The sequence below is a fragment of the Felis catus genome, chromosome A2, assembly GCF_018350175.1.
Source record: "Felis catus isolate Fca126 chromosome A2, F.catus_Fca126_mat1.0, whole genome shotgun sequence".
In the NCBI taxonomy this organism is placed as follows: Eukaryota; Metazoa; Chordata; class Mammalia; order Carnivora; family Felidae; genus Felis; species Felis catus.
The window spans coordinates 61,873,002-61,893,770 of NC_058369.1; the positions used below are offsets into that span (position 1 = coordinate 61,873,002).

General features: G+C 55.6%; 1 protein-coding gene and 1 long non-coding RNA gene across 3 annotated transcripts; one reads left to right on the forward strand and one right to left on the reverse strand.

Annotated features, from left to right (window-relative positions):
* Nucleotides 1-3,461: 3,461 nt before the first annotated feature.
* On the reverse strand, nucleotides 3,462-4,993 carry LOC101100876 (whey acidic protein-like). Of its 2 annotated transcripts, XM_045052096.1 has the most exons (3): nucleotides 4,884-4,993; nucleotides 4,374-4,514; nucleotides 3,462-4,099 (listed from the first exon to the last, which is right to left on the reverse strand). In XM_045052096.1, the coding sequence occupies exons 1-3, from the start codon at nucleotides 4,969-4,971 to the stop codon at nucleotides 3,714-3,716; spliced, it is 615 nt and encodes a 204-aa protein (XP_044908031.1). In that variant the 5' UTR covers nucleotides 4,972-4,993; the 3' UTR covers nucleotides 3,462-3,713. The 2 variants fall into 2 exon arrangements, with proteins under 2 accessions (XP_044908031.1, XP_044908030.1); XM_045052095.1 differs by having other exon boundaries at nucleotides 3,462-3,613; nucleotides 3,941-4,936.
* A 13,369-nt stretch (nucleotides 4,994-18,362) lies between these two features.
* Nucleotides 18,363-20,739, forward strand: LOC123381219. The gene is made up of 3 exons (XR_006587977.1): nucleotides 18,363-18,653; nucleotides 19,202-19,292; nucleotides 20,171-20,739. It is a non-coding gene; the product is annotated as an uncharacterized LOC123381219 (long non-coding RNA).
* The last annotated feature ends 30 nt before the right edge of the window (nucleotides 20,740-20,769 follow it).

The following is a 20,769-nucleotide window of genomic DNA, read 5'->3' on the forward strand; positions in this document are numbered from 1 at the left end:
CCTGGGCACTGAGCCCCTCCTGGCAGACACATCACTTGTATTACTGCGGAACTCATCGCCTCCTGGGCGACTGTTCCCGAGAGATGTCTGGAAGCTCCTGCCTGCCCTCCTCCAGAGTTCACCCCCCCCCCCCTTCCTCTTCTCTCCTCCTGCTGTAGGAAGTCTTAGCTTTGCAGAATCACAGAGCCTGGGGACAGTCTTGGGGACTCTCCACCAAAGGGCTTTCCTCTCTCAGGGAAAGATCCTCCCTCAGGGCCTGCATGGACCCCTGAAGAAGAGGAATCAGAGCTGGTCAGCCTGGCCCCAGCTCTGCCCAGCACATGAACCTGTCCCTCACACGCTCTTCATGTATGGAAAACTGAGGCCAGGGAGGGCGGGGAGGGGACTGCCCAAGGGCACCTGGAGAGTGAGCACCCAGGGTTCCTACAGACATCTGAACCCCCAGTGCCTCTCCATCCTGCCTGGAGGCTCCCTCCCAACTGGGGAAGGATGATGAGCCCTCTGCCCTCCCAAACCCCAAATCCTGCCAGCAGCCAGGTCCCCAAAACCCACAGACTGATACATCCCCCCTTCTCCTTTGTCTTTCCCTTCTCCTGCATCACCCCTCCTCCTCCTCCATCCCTCCTCCTGCATCATCCCTCCTCCTCCTCCATCATCTCTTCTCCATCATCCTTTATCATCCCTCTTCCCCCTCCATTATCCCTCCTCCATCATCCCTTCTCCTCCATCATCACTCCTCCTCCATTTTTCCTTGTCCATTCCTCTACCTTGTCCACTTCGGGGGGATGGAGCTTAGTGGCCTGGGCAGGAGATCAGCCTAGTAGGGCCCGGGAGCTCTGGGCTTGGCTGCCGTAAGCACGTGGTGGGAGATGGTGGAGGGGGGAGACAATTCCCCATGCCCCCGGGTCCTCTCTGAGATGGACCTCCAGTCCCTGAAAGCGATCGTCTTTAAAATATCTTTATTAACAGAAAGTCCTGGGTCTGGTGAGGCCAACAGATCAGGAGAGGACTGCCGTTGACTCTAATGTACGAGTCACAGTTTTCAGGGACAAGGGCAGCCTATGCCTCTCAGGATCACACAGGGAAGCACTGTGTTGGTCAGGAGGTGGGGGTGGGGTCACTGTGGTACGGACCTCTGCTGTGGTTTCTGTGGGGAGCACCAGACAAGGGAGGGCAGGCGGGCTTAGGACTGGCTAGTGTGAATAATTAGCATGCTCTGCTGTGGGAGGGCTGCCCCCAGCTGCCCCTGGGAGGGGAGGAGGCCTGTGGATAGTGGCCTGGATGGTAAGACCCCAGAGAGAAGGGGGTTGGGGCATGGGCTCTGCATCCTTTGATTTGCATTTGAAAAGTTCCCCTTACCCCATGGGAGGAGAGGAGTCCTGGGGCAGTTGTGGGGGAGGTGGGGGTGGGGTGGGTAAGTTGACTCAAACATGACATCAGTGCCTAGTATGCCTGTGGGGCAGATGTTAGGGCACCAGGCTTACAGAAGCTGGATGTAGGGCTAACGCAGGGATGGAGGGGATGGGCGTTCTCTGCAGGGGAGGAGTCCTCCAGCATGGGGGTGGTTCACTCTGAGCTTGAGGAAGGGTGAGCTGGGTGGTTCCAGCTGCCCAGGCTGGGCTCAGGGCCCCCCCCCCCCCCCCCCCCCCCCCCCCCCCCCCCCCCCCCCCCCCCCCCCCCCCCCCCGCTTCTGGAACCCTGAATGGAAGCTGCGGTCATCTGATTGCATCCTCGTGAAGACCGTTGGTGCATATCTCTGGCACGGCCACCCCTTTGGGTTGCACAGGGACGCACAGCCATGGTGGGTCCTAGGATGCCGGGTTTGATCCCTTGGTTCAATTAGGGGCCAGCTCTCTGCTGTGGGAGGAGCTCCCCCTTGTGAATAGCGGGGCTGCTTTGAGACTGTGATGTTTCTGCAGGGGTTTCTGGTCATCTGGGTCGTCTGGTGATGCTTGGCTGGAGGAACGATTACTTTGGAGTTGGGAATGGTGGGTTTCTAGTCCTTCTCTCCCCCCTGATGTGTTGACTGGCATTTTCCGCTAAGAAGAGCCTCCTCTCCTCTGTATGCTGGTGGCGCTGGGGGGAGGGGCAAGGTTGTCTGGGGGTGGCTGCAGGTTGGCTCCCACTTTCTGACACATGGTGTCCCCCACGGCCTTGTTCTTTGTTCCCTCAACGGCGTCTCCAAGGAATCCTGCTTCCTTTTGCTGGAGAATGGTCCAGGAACAAAATTCAGCCACTGGTGAAAGCCCTTTTTATTTGGGACGATCCGTCCTGTCTCCCTGGCTCCTGACATGTTGTCTGGCATGTGACAGGTGGCTTCAGCGTGCGTGACCTGGGGCCAGGCTGGGGGAAAGTGCTCCCCTGGGCTGGCTGTGCATGGGGGCACGGTGAGGAACTCTGGTCTCTCTCTGTCCCCTTCCTGGAGCAGCGCTTCAACACCTTGTGGTTTCCTGGCTGATGCAAGTGTCATGTGTTGTTTGCAAGGACTCCTTTCTCACACCTGAGTTTAAACAGATGCGGTGACTCTGGGGTAGGGGTCCCTCATGGCACAGGACAGGCTGGTGGCCTGGAGCCAACCATGTGGTTACGTGGGGACTGAGCTGGTCAACAACAGCTTCATCAAAATGCCTACTAATGGAGCTTTGAGAAAACCTCAGGGAGCTTCCTGGTTGGTGACATGTGGACGTGCTGGGAGGTGGCACGCCCCAGCCCAGTGGGGACAAAGGCTCCTGCATCTCTGCTCCCACCTTCCACGTGTGGCCTTTATTTGGCTTTGCTGGTCTGTGTCCTTTATCACAGGGTGTGATTTGAAGTGTTGTGCCTTCAGAGTCCTGTGGGTCATTATCACAACTTATGGGAGCTGTGGGGTTTGTGGGACCCCAAGACTGGTAGCTTGGGGTTTGTGGGACCCCCAGGACTGGTAGTTTGGGGTTCGTGGGACCCCCCCCCCCGGACTGGTAGCTTGGGGTTTGTGGGATCCCCGGACTGGTAGCTTGGGGTTCGTCGGACCCCAGGGCTGGTAGCTAAGTGAGTCAGGGTGCAGGGCAGGTGTCTGCGGTGCTGGCAGCTTGGTGGGAACTTGGGGGGGCCTAGCATCAGACCCGCAGTGGTCTCTGGGGTGCCCGCTGGGTGTTGGGTGGGGTGCACGTGCTTCACTGCAGGTCCTAAACAGGGCTTCCTGGGAGCAGTGTCTGTGCTCCCCATAAGCACACACTGCCAAGTGGGTGGGGCCACACACAAGCCGTGGAGAGAGGCCGTGGCAACCTCCAAGCCCCAGCCCTCCCTGCAGACTCCACTCTCCTCCTGTCTCCACGCCAGCAACGCCTCTCAAAGGGGCCAGACCCCAGAGGGCCAGAGCCCTGAGTGCCGGTGGACAGCCCGGTGCTCCCAGAGGCCTGTGTGCTTTGTCTGCCGCCCCCGCCCAGAGGTGCCCAGGACACGTGACAGACAGACAACAGAGAGACATGAAGCTGAGTGGGTTTTTATTAGCAGCAGGTAGGAAACATCTTGGGCTTTCTGGATCCGAGAGAGAAGGCTTTCGCCAGGCAGGCTCAGGTGGGTCACTCCGGGCAGCCAGGGACTCCTGGGGAAGCCCGTCACTGAAGGGGGTCCTCTGCAGGGGACACGGAGGCCTCAGAGGTGCAGGGTGGGGGCAGGGGAGGGAGGGACGCTGTGTGCAGGTGGGCCAGCGAGCTCTCCACACCCACCCCTCCCTAGCCCTCACCAGAGCTCACTGGCAGGAAGGTGGGGTCACAGGTAGCCAGGAAGCAATTTCCTAGCTCCCGAGCCAGGTCTCCTTGCAAGATTAAGTGGCCAAGGCACAGACCCTGCTCGGGTGGCCGGCCCAAGTCCTGCCAGCCAGGTCTCTGAGCCGCCTTTGTCTGCCCGGCAGCCCCAGGGGCCAGCGGCTGTGTCCTCGGGGCGGGTCTGGGGCGCTCACCTGTCGCAGGGTCCAGACACCGCATGGCGCACGTGCTGAAACAACACTTCCTGCTCCCTGCACACTGGCTGTCCACAGAGCACTCGGTGCTCTCTGAGCAGGGCTCGGGGGCCAGCGGGACGGGTACCCGGGGGCAGCGGCCAGCCTTTTGCAAAGGTGCTGCGGAGACACGGGCCAGCCCTTCAGGTCCCAGTGGTCCACCCTGCTGCTGGGTCCCGGTGGGGGCCCCCACACCACTGTGCGGCACCCTGGACGGCAGCCGAGCCCTCAGGGAGGGGACTCTGAGCGGAGCCCCGTGGCTGGGCCAGCAGGTGGGTGGGGTCACTGCCTGGTGGAGTTTAGGGGGCTGTGGGGCAGGCCACTGAGAGGGGGTGTGGATGGTTCCTCCCTCCACCAGACAGGGTCTGGCGTGGGGCACAGGGGTGACTGTTACCCATGACGGGGAACACGCAGGAGCGGCTGCAGGGGCTCCTGGGGCAGCATCTGATGCCTTGGGGGCAGTCGTCATCGGTGCTGCAGGAGACGACGCAGGAGTCCTCCTCCGAGGAGCTGAGCTCCGGGCACATGGCCTGCCCTGCGCACGGGACAGGCAGGTGGGTGGGCGCCGCTCCCAGGATAGGAACCTAGCACCCTGACACACCGTTTCTTGTAAGGAAAAGAATCTGCCGGAGCGTGACATGCCTGCCCCAGGCCCGCGACAGCAGATGGGGTTAAGACCCAGGGGGCCAAGGACAGGCCCCCCCACGCTCAGCTAGCTGTCTCACAATGGCCTGGGCCCTGCCGCATGGGGGTCTCCGGGCAGGGCCCTGCCCTGCTCTTCTGCCTCCTCTGCTCTGCTCCTCCGGTCCCGGTGCCATCCTGGTGCGTGTCAGGGAAGCGCCTCGGAGACAGGGAGGTCAGAGGGCCCTCCTGGGTGCCCCCTGTGGCGGTAGCTGAGGCCTACCTGGCACAGTGAAGGCGGGGGCCGCGGCCAGGGCCACGGCAGCCTCCAGGGCGAGCAGGACCAGGGCCAGGCTGGCAAGACAGCGCATGGTGGCCAGTGGCAGGCCGTGGTGGATGGTGGCCAGTGGCCCCGGCCCCGCTTTAAAGGAGGCAGTGGGAGGAGCCGTGGGGGAGGAGAGGCTGGTGCCCGCCCAGCCGCCATGGGGCTTCCGACTTGGAGGGCGCCAGGCTGGACAGCCACTGTGTCAGGGTCACGTTTTAAAACATAGAAAAGTTCCTGATAAGGTGGGTGATTCCACTCCCTTGTGAAAGCACTGCCAGTTCCTAGCCAGGATCAAGCAAAGGACTGACCAGGGAGGGGGGCAGAAGGGCGTGATGGGTGGTCTTCGCGGTTCACAAAACCATGTTGCGTTTGGGGGGGGGTCACTTGGACAGTACATCTTGAACATTCTCATCGCAAGAAAAGAGTGTTTGTCAGGAGGTGACGGAGGTAATGAGGTATTGTGGGGATCACTTCCCAAGGTTTGCAAACATCAGTCACCCGAAACCAATATCCTCTTGTGGATGACGATACCAACTAAGAAGAAGGTAAAACAGAACAAAGAAGTGCAGGGCAGAGGACGGACGGCACACATCTTCCCCGTCCCGGACGGCCCTGCAGGGCCCCGGAAGATGTGCCTGTCCTGTACTCAGAGCGGGGGGGGGGGGGGGCAGCTGTGGCGGGGCAGCCTCGGGGGACATTCTGTCTCTCTTGTGGTGCCTTTCATCCCTTCTGGAACTTTCTAGGAGCAGCGTGCTGTTTCTGTGCAGGGCGGTCACCGGGAAGGGCTTTTCCCAGAAGGTGTCAGGGTGAGACTCCTCCTCCATTCTTCTTCCCTGAGGACCTGGGCAGGAAGGGGGCCCCAGGGTGGGTAGGGAGGGGGCCCCAAGGTGACTGTGGGCTAGGGCTGCCTGGTCTAGGCCGCACTGCTCGACCTGGCCACCTGGCCGGGGGCCTCCACCTTGGACGGCACTCCCCTGGGGCCCTTAGCCTGTGCTGCGTGCATTTCCAGATGCTTCGGTCCAGAGACTTCCACTCGGGCCCCCAGCTGTGTCCACCCGGCCCCGGGAGCACCCTCTCGGCCGAGTCCTGGGGCCTCAGCCCAGGCCCAGCCCAGGTGGATCACCCCTGGGATCCTGGCCAGCAACAGTGAGTTGCAGCCTCTCTGCTTTTCCAGGCTGGCAGTTCATGGGATGTTTCCGCACCAGAGCCCAGGAAGGAGGCAGCAGACAGGCCTGAGTCAGAAGACCGAGCCCAGGAGGAGAGGGCTGGGAGGCCACTGTCACTCACTGGAGGGCCCTCTGCTGGCCCTTCTGCCTGTTCTCTGCGCCTTTGCCTGGACGCTGGGTCTGAGGCCAGGCTGAGTGCACCTGCCCCCCGCTCCCCAGGACATGGCCTGCTGCCTGTGGGACCTGTGGGCACAAGTCCCTTTCTCCAGGACCGCTCACAGCTTCTGAGCTGTGCTGTCCTGCATTGGACCTCTCCCTCCTATCCCCTCCCTTCCCCTTCCCTTCCTCCTCCCCTGCTTCCTCCCCTCCCCCCTCCCCACCCCTTCCCTCCCATTCCCCACCCCATCTGCCCTTCCCCATCCCTTTGCCTTCCCTCCCCATGCCCTCCCCCTCCTGTCCCTCCCTTCCCCATCCTCTCCCCCACTCCCCTCCTCTCCCCTCCCCCTTCCCTCCCTTCTCCTCTCTCCTTTTCCCTCCCCTCTCCTTCCCTCCTCCAGTCTTCCCCTCACCCCCAGCTCCTCCCCTATTCCCCCTCCTCTCCCCCCCAGCCCCACCCTCTTCTCTCCCCCTCCTCACTTCTCCCCCAGCCAGGCCCCCCCAACAACTGCTGCTTCCCCACTGGGGTCCTCTGCCCAGCCCTACTGACTTGGCCTCACCCCTCCCAGCACAGGCAAAGGAGCCTCCCCTCTGGAAGCAGCTTAAAGGCTCTCAGGCATCTGGCACTTCCTTGACACACTGTGACTGGTGCTGGCTACTCCTTGGGTGTCTGTTCCTCCAGAATGAACCCCCTGTGTCAGGGCTCATGTCCATCCCCCTGATCAGTGTGTCCCCAGTCTGAGCTCCCATGGGGAGGGGACTACATCAGGCCTCCCTCCCAGATGGTTGCCCACGCAGTGGCCAGTGACCTCACACCTTAGGTGACCCTCTCCCCTGGGGGGTGGAGTCCAAGCAGGGGTGTGGCACGAGGGTCCCTCCTGAGAGGGACGTTTGAGCCCCTGTGCTCACGTGGGTCCCCAGCTCTGCCAGGTGCGGGCCTACAGCAGCTCATGCTTCCTCCCTGCGGTGGGTGGTGGTGCCTCCTGGCCCACCTGCTGCCCAGAGCACCCGGAGGGGGTATGCAGGGGGGTCGGGCTCTGCCCTCATCCTGGAGGACCTTTCCCTGCTCTCCTGGGCTCTCCTGGGTCCTCGGGACTGCACGAGGCCACTGGTACCAAAGGTGCCACCAAATCTGGAGAGTTTCTGTGATGCGATTCAGGTTGTGGAGGAGACAACCTCCAATATTTCCCATCAGATAAACAACACATGCATTGCAGGAAGCTCGGACAATCCAGAAAAACACAGAGAAGGAAACAAAACTCACAAGATCCACATCCTGGAGGTCTCTCGTTACCGGTCTGGTTCCACGTCATCCAGGTGTTCCCTGTGCAGACATCTCTGTCGTCTATCATCTATCTATCAATCATCTATCTGTGTGTCTATCTATGTATCTATCTCCTGTCCCCCCCCCCCCATATACATAGATACTCCCCCCCACCCCAATCTCGGTCACTGGGGTCATGCCGCAGGTGCGCGTACAGGCACATTATACTCGGAGCATTCCCTGTACCCTCAAGACTTCTGGAAAGCAGGAAGCACTGTGTGGCCAGTGGCTGTTGAGTGTGACACTTCACCTGCGGGCTGCCATCATTTAAACCATTTTCTTGCCTTGGAAGGGAGGCTTTTAAGCACTGTGGCTGGGCCACACTTCTGCCTGAGCTCGGGGTCTCCTGTGGGGGGCATGGAGGTCAGGAACTGTGGCCAGGAGGGGTGCACAGCCCACAGGGATGGGGGGGCAGGGGCCAGAGGTGTTGGCAGGAGAAGCATGGGGGCAGGTTCACCTCTGCGGTCACAGCCCCGAGGGCAGGTGGAGAAGCCAGGGGTTCCAGGAAGGATGTCGCCTTGAGCTCTGCGGCCCCAGGACAGGGATGTGGGGTTCTTCTTGGCCTGGGGATGTTTGCTGGCCCCGCGGGCCAAGCCTCAGCCCGTCTTCTTCCGAGACAGACATGCCTTCCTGCTTCCCAGCAGCTCCTGAAAGCCAAGACAGGTGGGGAAACGGGCCCATCTGTGATCACCTGGGGCATCATGGACTTAGTGGGCAAAGCACAGAGGCCCCCACTGGTCCTATGGGGTTGGTGGGCTGGGGTTTCCTCCAGTTCTCCAGGTCAAGGTTGGGTCAGGGCGGCCACACCATTCTCTCCACTTGCCCCTCTCAGTGGGGACCGTCCCGACCCCTGAATGGGGGTCCTGTTCCCATCACTGGTGTCACAATCCCAGGGTCAGGGTCACATCCCTGTCACCAGGTGTTATGACCCCGGGGTGAGGGTCCTGTCCTCAGCCCTCTGCATCGGGGCTCTCACGGCGCGAGGACCTTTCCACACCCGTCTCACTGAGCCTCGCCCTTGTGCACAGCGGCTGCACCTCCTGCCTGTCGCTCCTCTCTGGAAAGTTCTCTCCTACGCAGAGTCTCTCAAGGCTGTATCAGCACCTCTGGTGCTGGTGGGGACTGTGGGCCTATGGATCTGGGGGCCTAAGGAGAAGTGGGGTGTCCATGTGACATAAGTATGTGTGTATCTGTACTTGTGCATATGGACGTGTATCTGGCCATGGACACGTGCACACGTGTCCCTCTACATGTGCGTGGACATGCACACTTACACATGTACTGCTCACACCTGTACGTGTGCACCTGCAGTTATTGTGGCCCCGTGTGACAAGGGTGTATGTGTGTATCCATACGTGTGCATATGGACGTGTATGTGGACATTGACGTGCACATGCACACTCACACCTGCACTGCTCACACCTGTACGTGTGCACCTGTGGATATGTGTGGCCCCTTTGCCTTGAGGCTTCCCATGTTCCGTGCACTTTCCAGAATGATCAGTGAGTTACTTCTGTCTGCAGTAGCCCCCAGGAAGGGTCTGGACGCTGCCTCTGGGCTCAGGACTGCCAGAGGACTTCAGTCTCTGGGGGTCCCTGGGGTGCACAGCTGGCACCGGGCTCTCCTTCCTGCAGGAGGTGCTGAATGGGTTTGACACAGCATACAGGCGGGTCTGGGATCTACACCACAGTGCTCTGAGCTATGTGGCCCCACTCGGGGTTGAGGGACTGCCACGGGAAAGTGACTTCGGGTGTGTCAGCTCAGGGCTGCCTTGGGGTCCCCTGACCCCCCCCCCCCAACCCCCCCACCCCCACCCACAGACCACTGCTGGGACAGCCGGGCTCGGGCATCCAGCTGTTCACCTGCAACCCCAGGCCTGCAGGGTGTCTGCAAACGGAGACTTATTTTTTAAAAGTTTATTTATCCTTGAAAGAGAGAGAGCGGGGGGGGGGGGGGGGGGGGGGGGAGAGAGAGACAGAGCGTGAGCAGGGGAGGGGCAGAGAGGGAGACACAGAATCCAAAGCAGGATCCAGGCTCTGAGCTGTCAGCACAGAGCCTGACACTCTGGGGCTTGAACTCACGAACTGCGAGATCATGACCTGAGCTGAAGTTGGATGTTTATCCGACTGACATACACAGGATGTTTAGTGTTAAAAGTACATGCTGGTCTCTGTATCAGCCATTTCCAAGTGCGGGACCACCCTTGGGAATTAACCACACAGGTCATGGCTGTTCTCTGTGACCCTCCTTGGGACATCTGGGTCGGGACTTCTACAATTCCAGAAACTCTCACGCAAAGCCAGGTTTAGGGACCCCCTAGAATGAGGGAATTCTAAACACAAATTCCCAGTGCGCTGTCTCTAGTGCCTACGAGAAGTGTGACCTAGGGGCATGCGGGAAGGGCAGACAGCTTCTCAGCAACACAAACGACTCCACGGTCATCTGAGCTCCACGGGCCTCAGGACCGCGTGGTGAGCAGGTTGCGTCTGGGCGGTGCCTTTCCCTGTGTCCCTCTGAGGGGCAGGCAGAGAGCTGGAGTGGACAGGGATTGGGCTGGGCCCTCTCTCTGTGCAGGTCTGGGCCCCGGAGAAGGGATGGTCGGGGCCCCTTCCTGATTGGAGCGAAGAGAAAAGCTGGCCCATGAGGCGGGAGGCGGACGGTGGACGGTGGGCTCGGGGCACGGGGCTGCCTGGGGAGCCTGCCTCAGGGACCTGGCTACCTCCCCTGCAGCCCGCGTTAAAGAGGACAACACCAGTACGTCTCTCTCGACACGTGACAGAATGGCTGCTCGGACAATCAGCAAGGACGTGGACAAACTCAGCACCAGCTGAGTCCAACAGGACCCCTTTGGCAGTGACAGAACTGTCCATCCGCCAACAGCAAAGCACACCTGCTGTCCAAGTGCCTGCGGACAAAGGAGGGCCGTGTCGTGGCCCTGTCTTCTGGGAGCACAGGGGATTTAAAGTGGAAATTAGTAACAGGAAAGTTACCAAGTCCTGGTAAGTAAGCAACACCTTCCAAATAGCCTGGGGCAGACGGAAGGGCCGCAGGAGGCAGAAGAACCATGGAGGATGTGGCATGTTGCAGCCTGGAGGTGCGGTGACGGCTGTGAGAAGCAGGGTGGGTCCCAGGTCAGTGGTCTCGCCACGACCCCCCCCCCCCCCCCCGCCCCCAGAGGGGTTGGGAGCAGAGCAACGCTAGCCCAAGCCAGCCACAGGAAGGAAATGGAAAATACAGAAAAATATATGGAGCAAACCCCCCACAAACTCTGGTTCTTGGAAAGATCAATCATATCGGCAAACGTTGGCAAGAGGGACAGAGAAAAAGAAGGACAGGTGAGCACGTGTGTTCGGAAACCAGGGATGGGGCGCTGGAGGGGCGGTGAGGGAATCCTGCAGGCGGCTCTCCGTTGCTCATCGTGGACCACTGTGCGGACTGCGAGGCACCTGGAAGAGACAGTCCAGGGGTCCAGCTTGTAAACCGCGGCTCCCGCAAAAGCAGTTTCCAGCCCAGGGGGCTTCGCTCCAAACATTTAAGGGAGGATCAAGGCAGGGGCGTCTGGGCCGCTCAGCCACTTCCACACCCGACCCACGATTTTGGCTCAGGTCATGATCTCATGGTTCTTGTGATCGAGCCCCAGTTCGGGCTCTCTCCCTCCCTCTGCCCCTCTCCCCCTCGCTCACAGACGCTCTCTCCCTCTCTCTAAAATGACATAAAACAATAAAGTAGAATTAAGACCAGTATCCTACAGTCAGTTCTAGAAAATGGAACAGGATGGCCCAACTCCTTCCTGTGGCCAGCAGCACACTGACTCCATCCGGATCTGACAGAGAGGGGAGAGCACACACACAACCCTGCACACACACCCCTACACACATCCCTACACACACACCCCCCGACACAAACATAGACACAGATACACACAGATACCCCCCCCCCCCGACACACACATACACGGATACACAAATGCAGACACACAGACGCATAGGCACACACACACACAGAAGTCCTCAACGAGCAGCAGGCAAGTGGAACCCAGCACTACTGATGAGTTTATGAAGTGGGATTCGTGAGCCAACGGCTAAGCAAGAATTCTTGAGACATTTTTCATGCAAAAAGGTGACTTTATTACAGCACGGACGCAGGACCCACAGGCAGAGAGAGCTGTGCTGGGGTTGTGAGGGGAGGCAGATTACATACTTTTAAGTTAGTGGAGGGAGGGGGGTAGACTTAAAGTCAGTCTCTGAGGAATCGGAAGCAAGGCTTCCAGGACCTTGAGGGGCTGGTGCCGTGAAGATAAGGTTACTTCCAGTCTTTAATGAGACAAAACATTAAGGCACTGGGGGCACCGTGCGTTCCTCCAGGAAGGTGACCCTCTGCACGCATCAGCTGTCTGGGAAGGTGACCCTCTGCATGTGTCATGTGTCCGGCAGTGGGCGGTGAGCCGTGAGGCTTCATTGAAGTTGCATTTCCCTTGCATTCTTTTTCTCATCATTTCCCCCCTGAACAATTCTGATCCTTTGATCTTAAAGTTGTTGAGGGAAGAAGGTCTTCTCTTCTGTGGCTTCTTCTTGCTGAGTAGGGGCGTAGAGATGTCCCTACCTCTGGGCCAGCGTTGGTCAGTTCGGGACGGAGGAGTTCCAAAGGCAGAGGCAGTGGAATCCAAGGTGGACCACGTGTATGCATCTCCTCAAGTGGGAGGGATCGCTTGTCAAAGTGCAGCTATTGTAGTGATGGAGCCTCAGCCCAAGCCGAGGGACATGGGAAGACACAAGGTAAGACGATCGGCCCGGCCGTAAGAATGAGAAGCCCAACGAAGAGACCTTCGTAGTTGACCACGGTCCTCCCCCGCCCCAGGAGCTCAGCCAGTCTTTAAGAGAAAGAGAAAGATCTTGTACAGCCTCAATTGGAGGATTCTTCCCTTTCAATAGTCCTGAGACATTTTCGTGATAATCTGGGATGTGCACACAGCGTTCTGTTTTAATAATGGTGCACGGACCACCTTGTGCTGCTGTGAAACACCTGAAGCCATTCTATCTGGTAGAACTGTTTTGTGCATTTGTATGCCCTCAGCCCTGAGTAAGGGGGAGCTGGCTTCTGAGTCACTGAGTGCCTTTACGGTGTACTTACTACGGCTTCCACACGCCAAATCATGCTTTCGAAGCGTGCAGGTGGAGTGAAGATGGGCGCTAAATGATCATACCAATGAAAGGCAGATTGTTTCCATCTTTGCTTTAAATTGGGAAGACTAGCTGGGGGGAGTGATGGTTGGTTTTTTTTTTTTAATGTTCATTTATTTTTGAGAGAGGCAGAGCACGAGTGGGGGAGGGGCAGAGAGAGAGGGAGACACAGAATCCAAAGCAGGCTCCAGGCTCTGAGCTGTCGGCACAGAGCCCGACACGGGGCTCGAACTCCTGGACCGTGAGAGATCATGATCTGAGCCGAACTCTGACGCTTAACCGACTGAGTCCCCCACCGGTGCCCGAAGAAGGTGTCTCTTACATCAAGTACTGTAAGCCAGTTGACATCATCGGGGACCTGGGTGACAACGGCAAACGGATTTGGCACTGTGGGATGGATAGGCACCACCACCTTATTTACGGCTCTTAAGTCTTACACCATTCAGTATTCTCCATTTGGCTTTTTTATCGGCAAAACTGGAGTGTTATAAGGAGATAGACAAGGCTTTAAAATGACCACGTTGGAGAAACTTGTCAGTAAGTGTTTGTAACCCAGCTTTTGCCTTGGGATTTAAGGGATGTTGTCTTTGATGAGGCGTAGTGACTGGGTCCTAATTTAAGGTCGCTTTAACTGGCTGGGCTTTAGGAGCCTGTCCTGGGACATCACAATCCCAGACCTGAGGATATACTTACTTCCCGATGTTAGAAGGGGTAACGTTTTCTTTTTAAAGTTAATATTTATTTTTAGAGAGATAGAGCAGGGGAAGGGCAGAGCGAGAATCCCAAGCAGGCCCCGAACTTTCAGCACAGAGTCCGACGCGGGACTCAAACTCACCAACCGCGAGATCATGACCTGAGCTGAAACCAAGAGCTGGCCGCTCAACCAACAAGTCGCGTGGGCACCCTCTCGAGGTCAAAGAGCACAAGGCGACTTGTTTAACCGGAGCAAAGCCGCTTCCGGGCTTAGGCACGAGGTCTCATCCTTGTAATCGAGTGGGATGAGACAGAAGGACCAGAAAAACATGCGTGACGAATTGATGGTTATATTTACAAGATAAAAGCATTGTCTGGTGGCACATTTTGGTCCCCGTTCTATGCCAACATTTTTATGGCCAGAAAGACAGTAGGGCCAGAGTGCTGGATAAGCTTACTTCCCGAGTCCGGGGTAGCCCGGGCTCAGTCAACCTGATGTCAAAGGGAGTGGGACCAGCCTCCGGGCCCCATCATGCCAGATCTTCTGGTTTCTGCTTTTGGGCGGGGAGGTGACTTCCTGCCCCCCGCCCCCTCTGGAGTGAGGACGTCTCTCTTCCAATGTCCCCCTTGTTTTACGGATGGGACATGGTCCTGGAGGAGATCTTTTGTGTGGAACTCCTTTGCTCCAAGGTCCGGTCTGGTCTCTGCTGCAGCGTGGGGACTTACCTGATTCTTTGTCTGATTCTGGCTTTTTCTTTGGCCCCTGGCTAGTCTGCTGTCGTGGAGACTCCGCTGTGGCAGCAGCCAGTATTTCAGCCTGATTCTTACCCTGCAATTTAGCTGTCCCGTCCTGTTCTAACTCTAAGACTGCACCTCTATTACCAAAGACTCCGGTCGAACCTCTAGGAGGCGCCGGGTAGGGGTAGGGGGCCTACAGCCATCTCAGTCCATTTTCGGTGGATGCCAGGTGCTGACGGACTTACAAAATGCCTGCTCAGTGTAGTTTCCCCTCAGGTGAGGCGGGGTCCCGATCTGTGTGTTTACAGATGGCATCTATTAAATGGCCCTGAAATACAGCTGGATTCTTACCAGCCCCTTGAGTAACTTCCCTGAATTTTATTGAAATTTGCAGGTTTAGGGAAACCTTTTCCCATTCCTTCTATTCAACAAGCGACCCTATGACCTCGTCTTTCCCTTCCCTGTCTCCCCTCTTGGTGACTCCAGTGTGGCTCGGTGTTCGGGACAGCAGTGCCCTGTCGGATGATGTCCCCGGCCTCCTGTGGCTGGTTCGTCAGCAAACTCCTGGCCGCTGCCTGGAGACGGTTCTTCTCCTCAGTGTGCAACAACGTGATGTGCACATCTTGCCAGGTCAGATCAAACACAGTATGCACTTGTTGAAAGCCCTCAGTAGATTGGGAAGGGTTTTCGGAACATCGTCCTGACTGCCGTGTGATCTGAGCCCGGTCTGCTGCGGAGAACAGGACAGGGACCCTACTTGTGCCTGTTTCTCCATCAGCCACCTCCCTAAGGGCGCCATCCAAACCTGGGGGCCCGGAGTCTGGCTTCTGGTTAGTCCAGGGGGGCCGGGAGCAGAGGGGTCTTGGGGTCTGTAAGGAGGAGGGAGAGTGACAGAGCCAGGGGTCCTCGGTCTGGACTGGCTGGCGATTCCTCCAGTGGCCCGGGCCTGTCAGGAGGAATGAGTCTATCTAGAGCCATCATCCGTTATGTCCAGAGTGGGTTTGTTAAGCTGGTTGGTGCTTAGACACTCTGTACAAGAGGCCCTCGGGTCCAGATCCCGATTTAGAGCCACGAAGGTCTGGACACAGTGCACCTCAGTCCATTTGCCCTGTTTCTAACTGAAGAGATCTAACTGACAGATTGTATTAAAGTTTAACGTCCCGTTAATGGGCCATTTTTCCTCATCTCCTAAGGAGTGCTGAGGCCAGGCAGTGTTACAAAAGAAGATTGTTTTCTTCTTTCTTAGATCTTGCAATCCGAATTGATTCCAGTGGGTTCAAAGGCATCCCGAAGGAGAGTCCTTGGGGACTGAAGAAGATCCCATGTTCCTGGAAGAGTAGAGAAGGCCAAGAATTTTTACCCAGAATCCTCCCTGACTCCCGGGTGGCATCTCACGTGGGATACGTCAGAGGTTCCTGGTGTCAGATGTGGTAGGGTCTCCTCCCTAAGGAATGTGGTGAGAAAAGGCCTCAAGATAAGGGAAGGCAACCTGGCTGTGTGCCTACGTGACATTCCTCACGACTCTGTCTGTACCTGACATCCCGCCTGCCCCTGTAACATGAGACCCACTCACACTGTATGTCTACACCTTCCCCACGTGTGGCAAAGAAGTAGGAAATGCACAAAACGCTACACCTCACTGCGCTTGGGGCTCAGCTCTTTGGGTACGAACCCGGTGGAGCCACGCCAGCATGAATAACGTTGCTTCCTGGAAAGAAATGTCTCGGTGTCACAACTCTCTGTGCGAACCTTGGTCCTGTTACAAAAATGACCCAAAGCGTCCCTCAAATGAAGTTGCTACAATCTCTGACCAGCCACTAAGGCCCCAGAGAAGAGATGCTAGCATCCCCCATCTTCCCAATAGCATTCTAGACTCCAGATGGGCACTGGCATAGGGACCAAAAAACTGTGCCTTGTCTTGCCTTTTTTAACTCATGGAAAACACTAGAAAAGCTTTACAAGAGGAACTTACCCAATTTTGTAACTGTAGTAGTCAGTAAGGGACACCGATGAGAAACCGAAGACAGAAATCCATCATGATCTAAGTGACATTCCCGCACATGGAGACTCTACAGCCGACTTCCTAGGAAACCATCCCCGGTTGGGTTTTACTTCAATCCGGCACTGGTTTCGGCCGGCTCCCAGTGGAGGTCCTGCAGCCAGAAGTGTCTAGACCAGATGTGGGGGCCGGGGTGGGGGATCATGTGAAACCAATGAGGATGAAACCTCACACAGGAGTCTTAAGATTGGCAGCTGTCCTGGTGACTTCGGTGGCTGTCCCATGCCCAAGACAGACAACTCTGTAGAAGGATAGGAATAAAGAGAGGGCATCGAGTTCCTGGGTCTTATTACCATTCCGGCCAGGGCACTAACTTCCAGCCAAAAGTCAGGCTTTCTCCTCCCCATGGAGTAGCCACAGGCTCAAGGACTGCATCTGGAGGGATCGACAGGAAAGTGTGCCAATAAGACCACACTCCCTGAAAATACCCTGGAAAGAAAGTAAAGGGAGAGAGAGAGGAATTACTCACCGAGTTTGCACCGACACTGAGTGCAGATGAAAATACTCGACGCTCTGCATTCAGGTGCCAAAATGATGAGATTATGAAGTGGGGTTCGTGAGCCAACGGCTAAGCAATAATTCTTGAGACATTTTTGATGCAAAAAGGTGACTTTATTACAGCATGGACGCAGGACCCACGGGCAGAGAGAGCTGCGCTGGGGCTGTGAGGGGAGGCGGATTACAGACTTTTAAGTTAGTGGAGGGAGGAGGGTAAGACTTAAAGTCAGTCTCTGAGGAATCGGAAGCAAGGCTTCCAGGACCTCGAGGGGCTGGTGCCGTGAAGATAAGGTTACTTCCGGTCTTTAATGAGACAAAAACATTAAGGCACCAGGGGCGCTGTGCCTTCCTCCAGGAAGGTGACCCTCCGCACGCATCAGGTGTCTGGGAAGGTGACCCTCTGCGTGTGTCATGTGTCCGGCAGTGGGCGGTGAGCTGTGAGGTTTCATTGAAGCTGCATTTCTCTTGCCTGTGTTTCCTTCCTCACTGTGTGCAGAGAATTACACACCAGGAGTGAGTGGGGTGTGTTCCAGGGACCCCAGGCTGTTTCAGGGTGTGAAAACCAATCCGTGTAATCTACTGTATTAACAGAGTAAAGAAAAATCGGGATGGAAACTCTCAGAAAGTTAAGAATAGAAGAGAACTTCCTGGACTTGATAACATTTATCACACAATTCCTGTCAGAATCCCAGAAGGATATTTGGAAGTCATAGACAAGGTCCATCTAAAATTTTCCATTGGAAGGCAAAATGACCCGAATAGCAACAACAGTTTTGGGAAAGAATCCAGAGGGAGGAAGCTGTCTACCTGCTCGAGGATGCCTGCAGCTGTAGCAGTTGGGATGGTGTGGATGGACCAAGGGACAGACATATGGACGGTAGACAGAACACAGCATGCATGGGTAGCCCCGCACAGACACGACCAACCGACCCTTTGACAAAAGTGTGAAACCAGTTCCGTGGAAGGAAGGGGATCTTTTCAGCTGATGGTGCTGGAACGAGACTGCCCCCTAAAACTATTGGGACTAATCAGCGACTTCAGTAAAAGTGCAGGATACACAGTCAACATAGAGAAGTCAGTTGTGTTTCTATATGCTAAGCACGAAATGTCTGACAAATAAACAGAACAATCCCATTTACAATAGCATCCAAAGCAATAAATCACTCAGGAATACATTTACCCAAGGAGGTGAAAAAGCTTTATACTGAAAACTGTAACACTTTATGGGCGCCTGGGCGGCTCAGTCGGTTGAGTGTCTGACTTCGGCCCAGGTCATGATCTCATGGCTTGTGGGTTCGAGTCCTGTTTTGGGCTCTGTGCTGACAGCTCGGAGCCTGGAGCCTGCTTTGGGTTCTCTGTCTCCCTCTCTCTCTGCCCCTCCCCCACTCGCACTCTGTCTCTGTCTCTCTCTAAAAAATAAATAGACATTAAAAAAAGAAAAAGGATTTCTTAGAAGTATCCTGTGTGGGGGCGCCTGGGCGGCTTAGTTGGTTGAGCGTCCTGATCTCAGGTCATGATCTCATAGTTTTGGCTCAGGTCATGATCTCATAGTTTGTGAGTTTGAGCCCTGCGTTGTGCTCTGTGCTAACAGCTTGAAGCCCGGAGCCTGCTTTAGATTCTGTGTCTCCCTCTCTCTCTGTCCCTCTCCTGCTCACGCTCTGTCTCTCAAAAATACATAAATTAAAAAAAATTTTTTTTAAAGTAAAAAAAAAAAATCACTGAACATGGGTTAGACACTTAAACATGGGACCTGAGACTGTAAAATTCCTAGCAGAAAACATAGATAGGAGAAAAATTCCTTGGCGGAGCGCCCTGGCAATGTTTTGGTTGTGACATGAAAGCACCAGCAACCGAAGCAGAAATTCGCTGCACTGAACAGAAAGCTTCTGCACGGCGAGGGAGACCATCCACACGGTGAGAAGGCAGCCCACAGGACAGCAGTTCCCCTTTTGGGAGTAGAAGGGCATGGGGGAGCCGGTGCTGCAGACGGGCCCCCAGCCACGATCCGCTGTGCCCTGTGCTCCTATGCCACAGGCTTTCCTGGAAGGCCCAGGACGCCTAAAAGCTTGGGAGTCCTTCAAGACTGTCAGGACTCTCCTCTTCCCTGAGACTCAGGGTTAACCTCGGGATTTTCACTGGGGTTGCGCTGACTCTGGAAATCAATTTGGGAGCAATTAACACCCACGATAATTGAATTTTTCAATCCATAAACACATATTTTTAGGTCTTTAAAGTTTTTCATTAAAGTTTTGTTTATTTATTTTTTTCAAATTACATTTTCAACTTGTTATTTTTGATCCAGAGAGATCCCCTGGGCCCTTCATCAGCCTGCCCCCTATGACCTATTTTGGGTGGAATTTTCTATATATAAGATAATATCATCTGTAAACAGGAAATTTCACTTTTTGCTTTCTGATTTGGATGTCTTTTATTTTTTTTTCTTGCCTAATTGCTTTGGCTAGAACTTCCAGTACCGTGTTGGATACAAGTGGTGAGAGTAGTTGTCTGTCTCTTGTTCCTGATCTTAGAGGAAAAGTCTTCAACCTTTCACTGGTGAGTATGAGGTTAGCTGTGGGCTTGTCATATGTGGCCTTTATTATGTTGAAGTATGTTCATTCTATACCCACTTTTGTTGAGTGTTTTTATAATGAAAGGGTACTGTACTTTGCCAAATACTTAAAAAAAATTTTTTTTAACATTTATCCATTTTTGAGACAGAGAGAGACAGAGCATGAATGGGGGAAGGTCAGAGAGAGAGGGAGACACAGAATCTGAAACAGGCTCCAGGCTCTGAGCTGTCAGCACAGAGACCGATGCGGGGCTCGAACTCATGGACCGTGTGATCATGACCTGAGCCGAAGTCAGATGCCCAACCGACTGAGCCACCCAGGCGCCCCTACTTTTTCTGCATCTATTGAGATGGTCATATAATTTTTAATGTTTTTATTTATTTTTGAGAGAGAGACACAGCGTGAGCAGGAGAGGGGCAGAGAGAGAGGGAGACACAGAATCCGAAGCAGGCTCCAGGCTCCAAGCTCTCAGCACAGAGCCCGACGTGGGGCTGGAACCCACGAACCATGAGATCGTGACCTGAGCCGAAGTCGGACGCTTAACCGACTGAGCCCCCCAGGGCGCCCCGAAACTTCTCTTTTAGAATGGCTTTTGTTGCATCCCATAAGTTCTGGTGTGTTGTGTTTTCATTTTTATTTGCTTTAAAATGTTTTTTTCTTGCCCTTTTGATTTCTTCTCTAGCCCATTGGTTGCTCATGGGTGTTTTGTATAATTTCTTCTTATTTGTGAGTGAGACAGTTTTCCTCCCGTTACTGATTTCCAGTTTCATACCGCCGTGGTCAGAAAAGACAGGTGGTACACTTCAAATCATAAACTTGCTAAGACTTGTGTTGTTATCTGACGTGTGATCCATTCAGCAGGAAGCTCCATGTGCTCTCAAGAAGAATGCTGTTGTGCTGCTGTTGGATGGATGTCCTGTACGTGTCTGTCGGGTCCATGTGATCTAAAGTATAGTTCAAATCCAGGGTCATGATGATTGTGGGAATGACAACAGAGGACCCAGGATATCATGTGGACTTCGTGGAGGGGGCTGCAGCAGGGTCTGAGCAATTTTGAAAGAAGTTCTGTGGGTAAAACGCTGTCAAACGGCACCACACGCCAAAGAGAAAACTTTGGTGAAAGGAAGAGACCATCAGTGCAGCGAACTTCCCTGTTGTCTTATTCTGAGCAGTGGCCACGGCCACCCTGGCCTTCAGCTGCCACCACCCTGATAGGTCGGCAGCCGCCAGCCTCGGGCAGACCCCCCGCCAGCAAAAAGATGATGACTTACCGGAAGCTCAGAGGATGGTTAGCACATTTTAGCCATAAAGTGCTTTTAACAGTTGTTTTCTTTTAATTTTAGAGAGAGACACTGTGAGGGCAGGGGAGAGGGGCAGAGAGAGATAGAGACTCTTAAGCAGTCTCCATGCTCAGGGTGGAGCCTGGCATGGGGCCCGGTGCCACGACCCTGGGATCATGA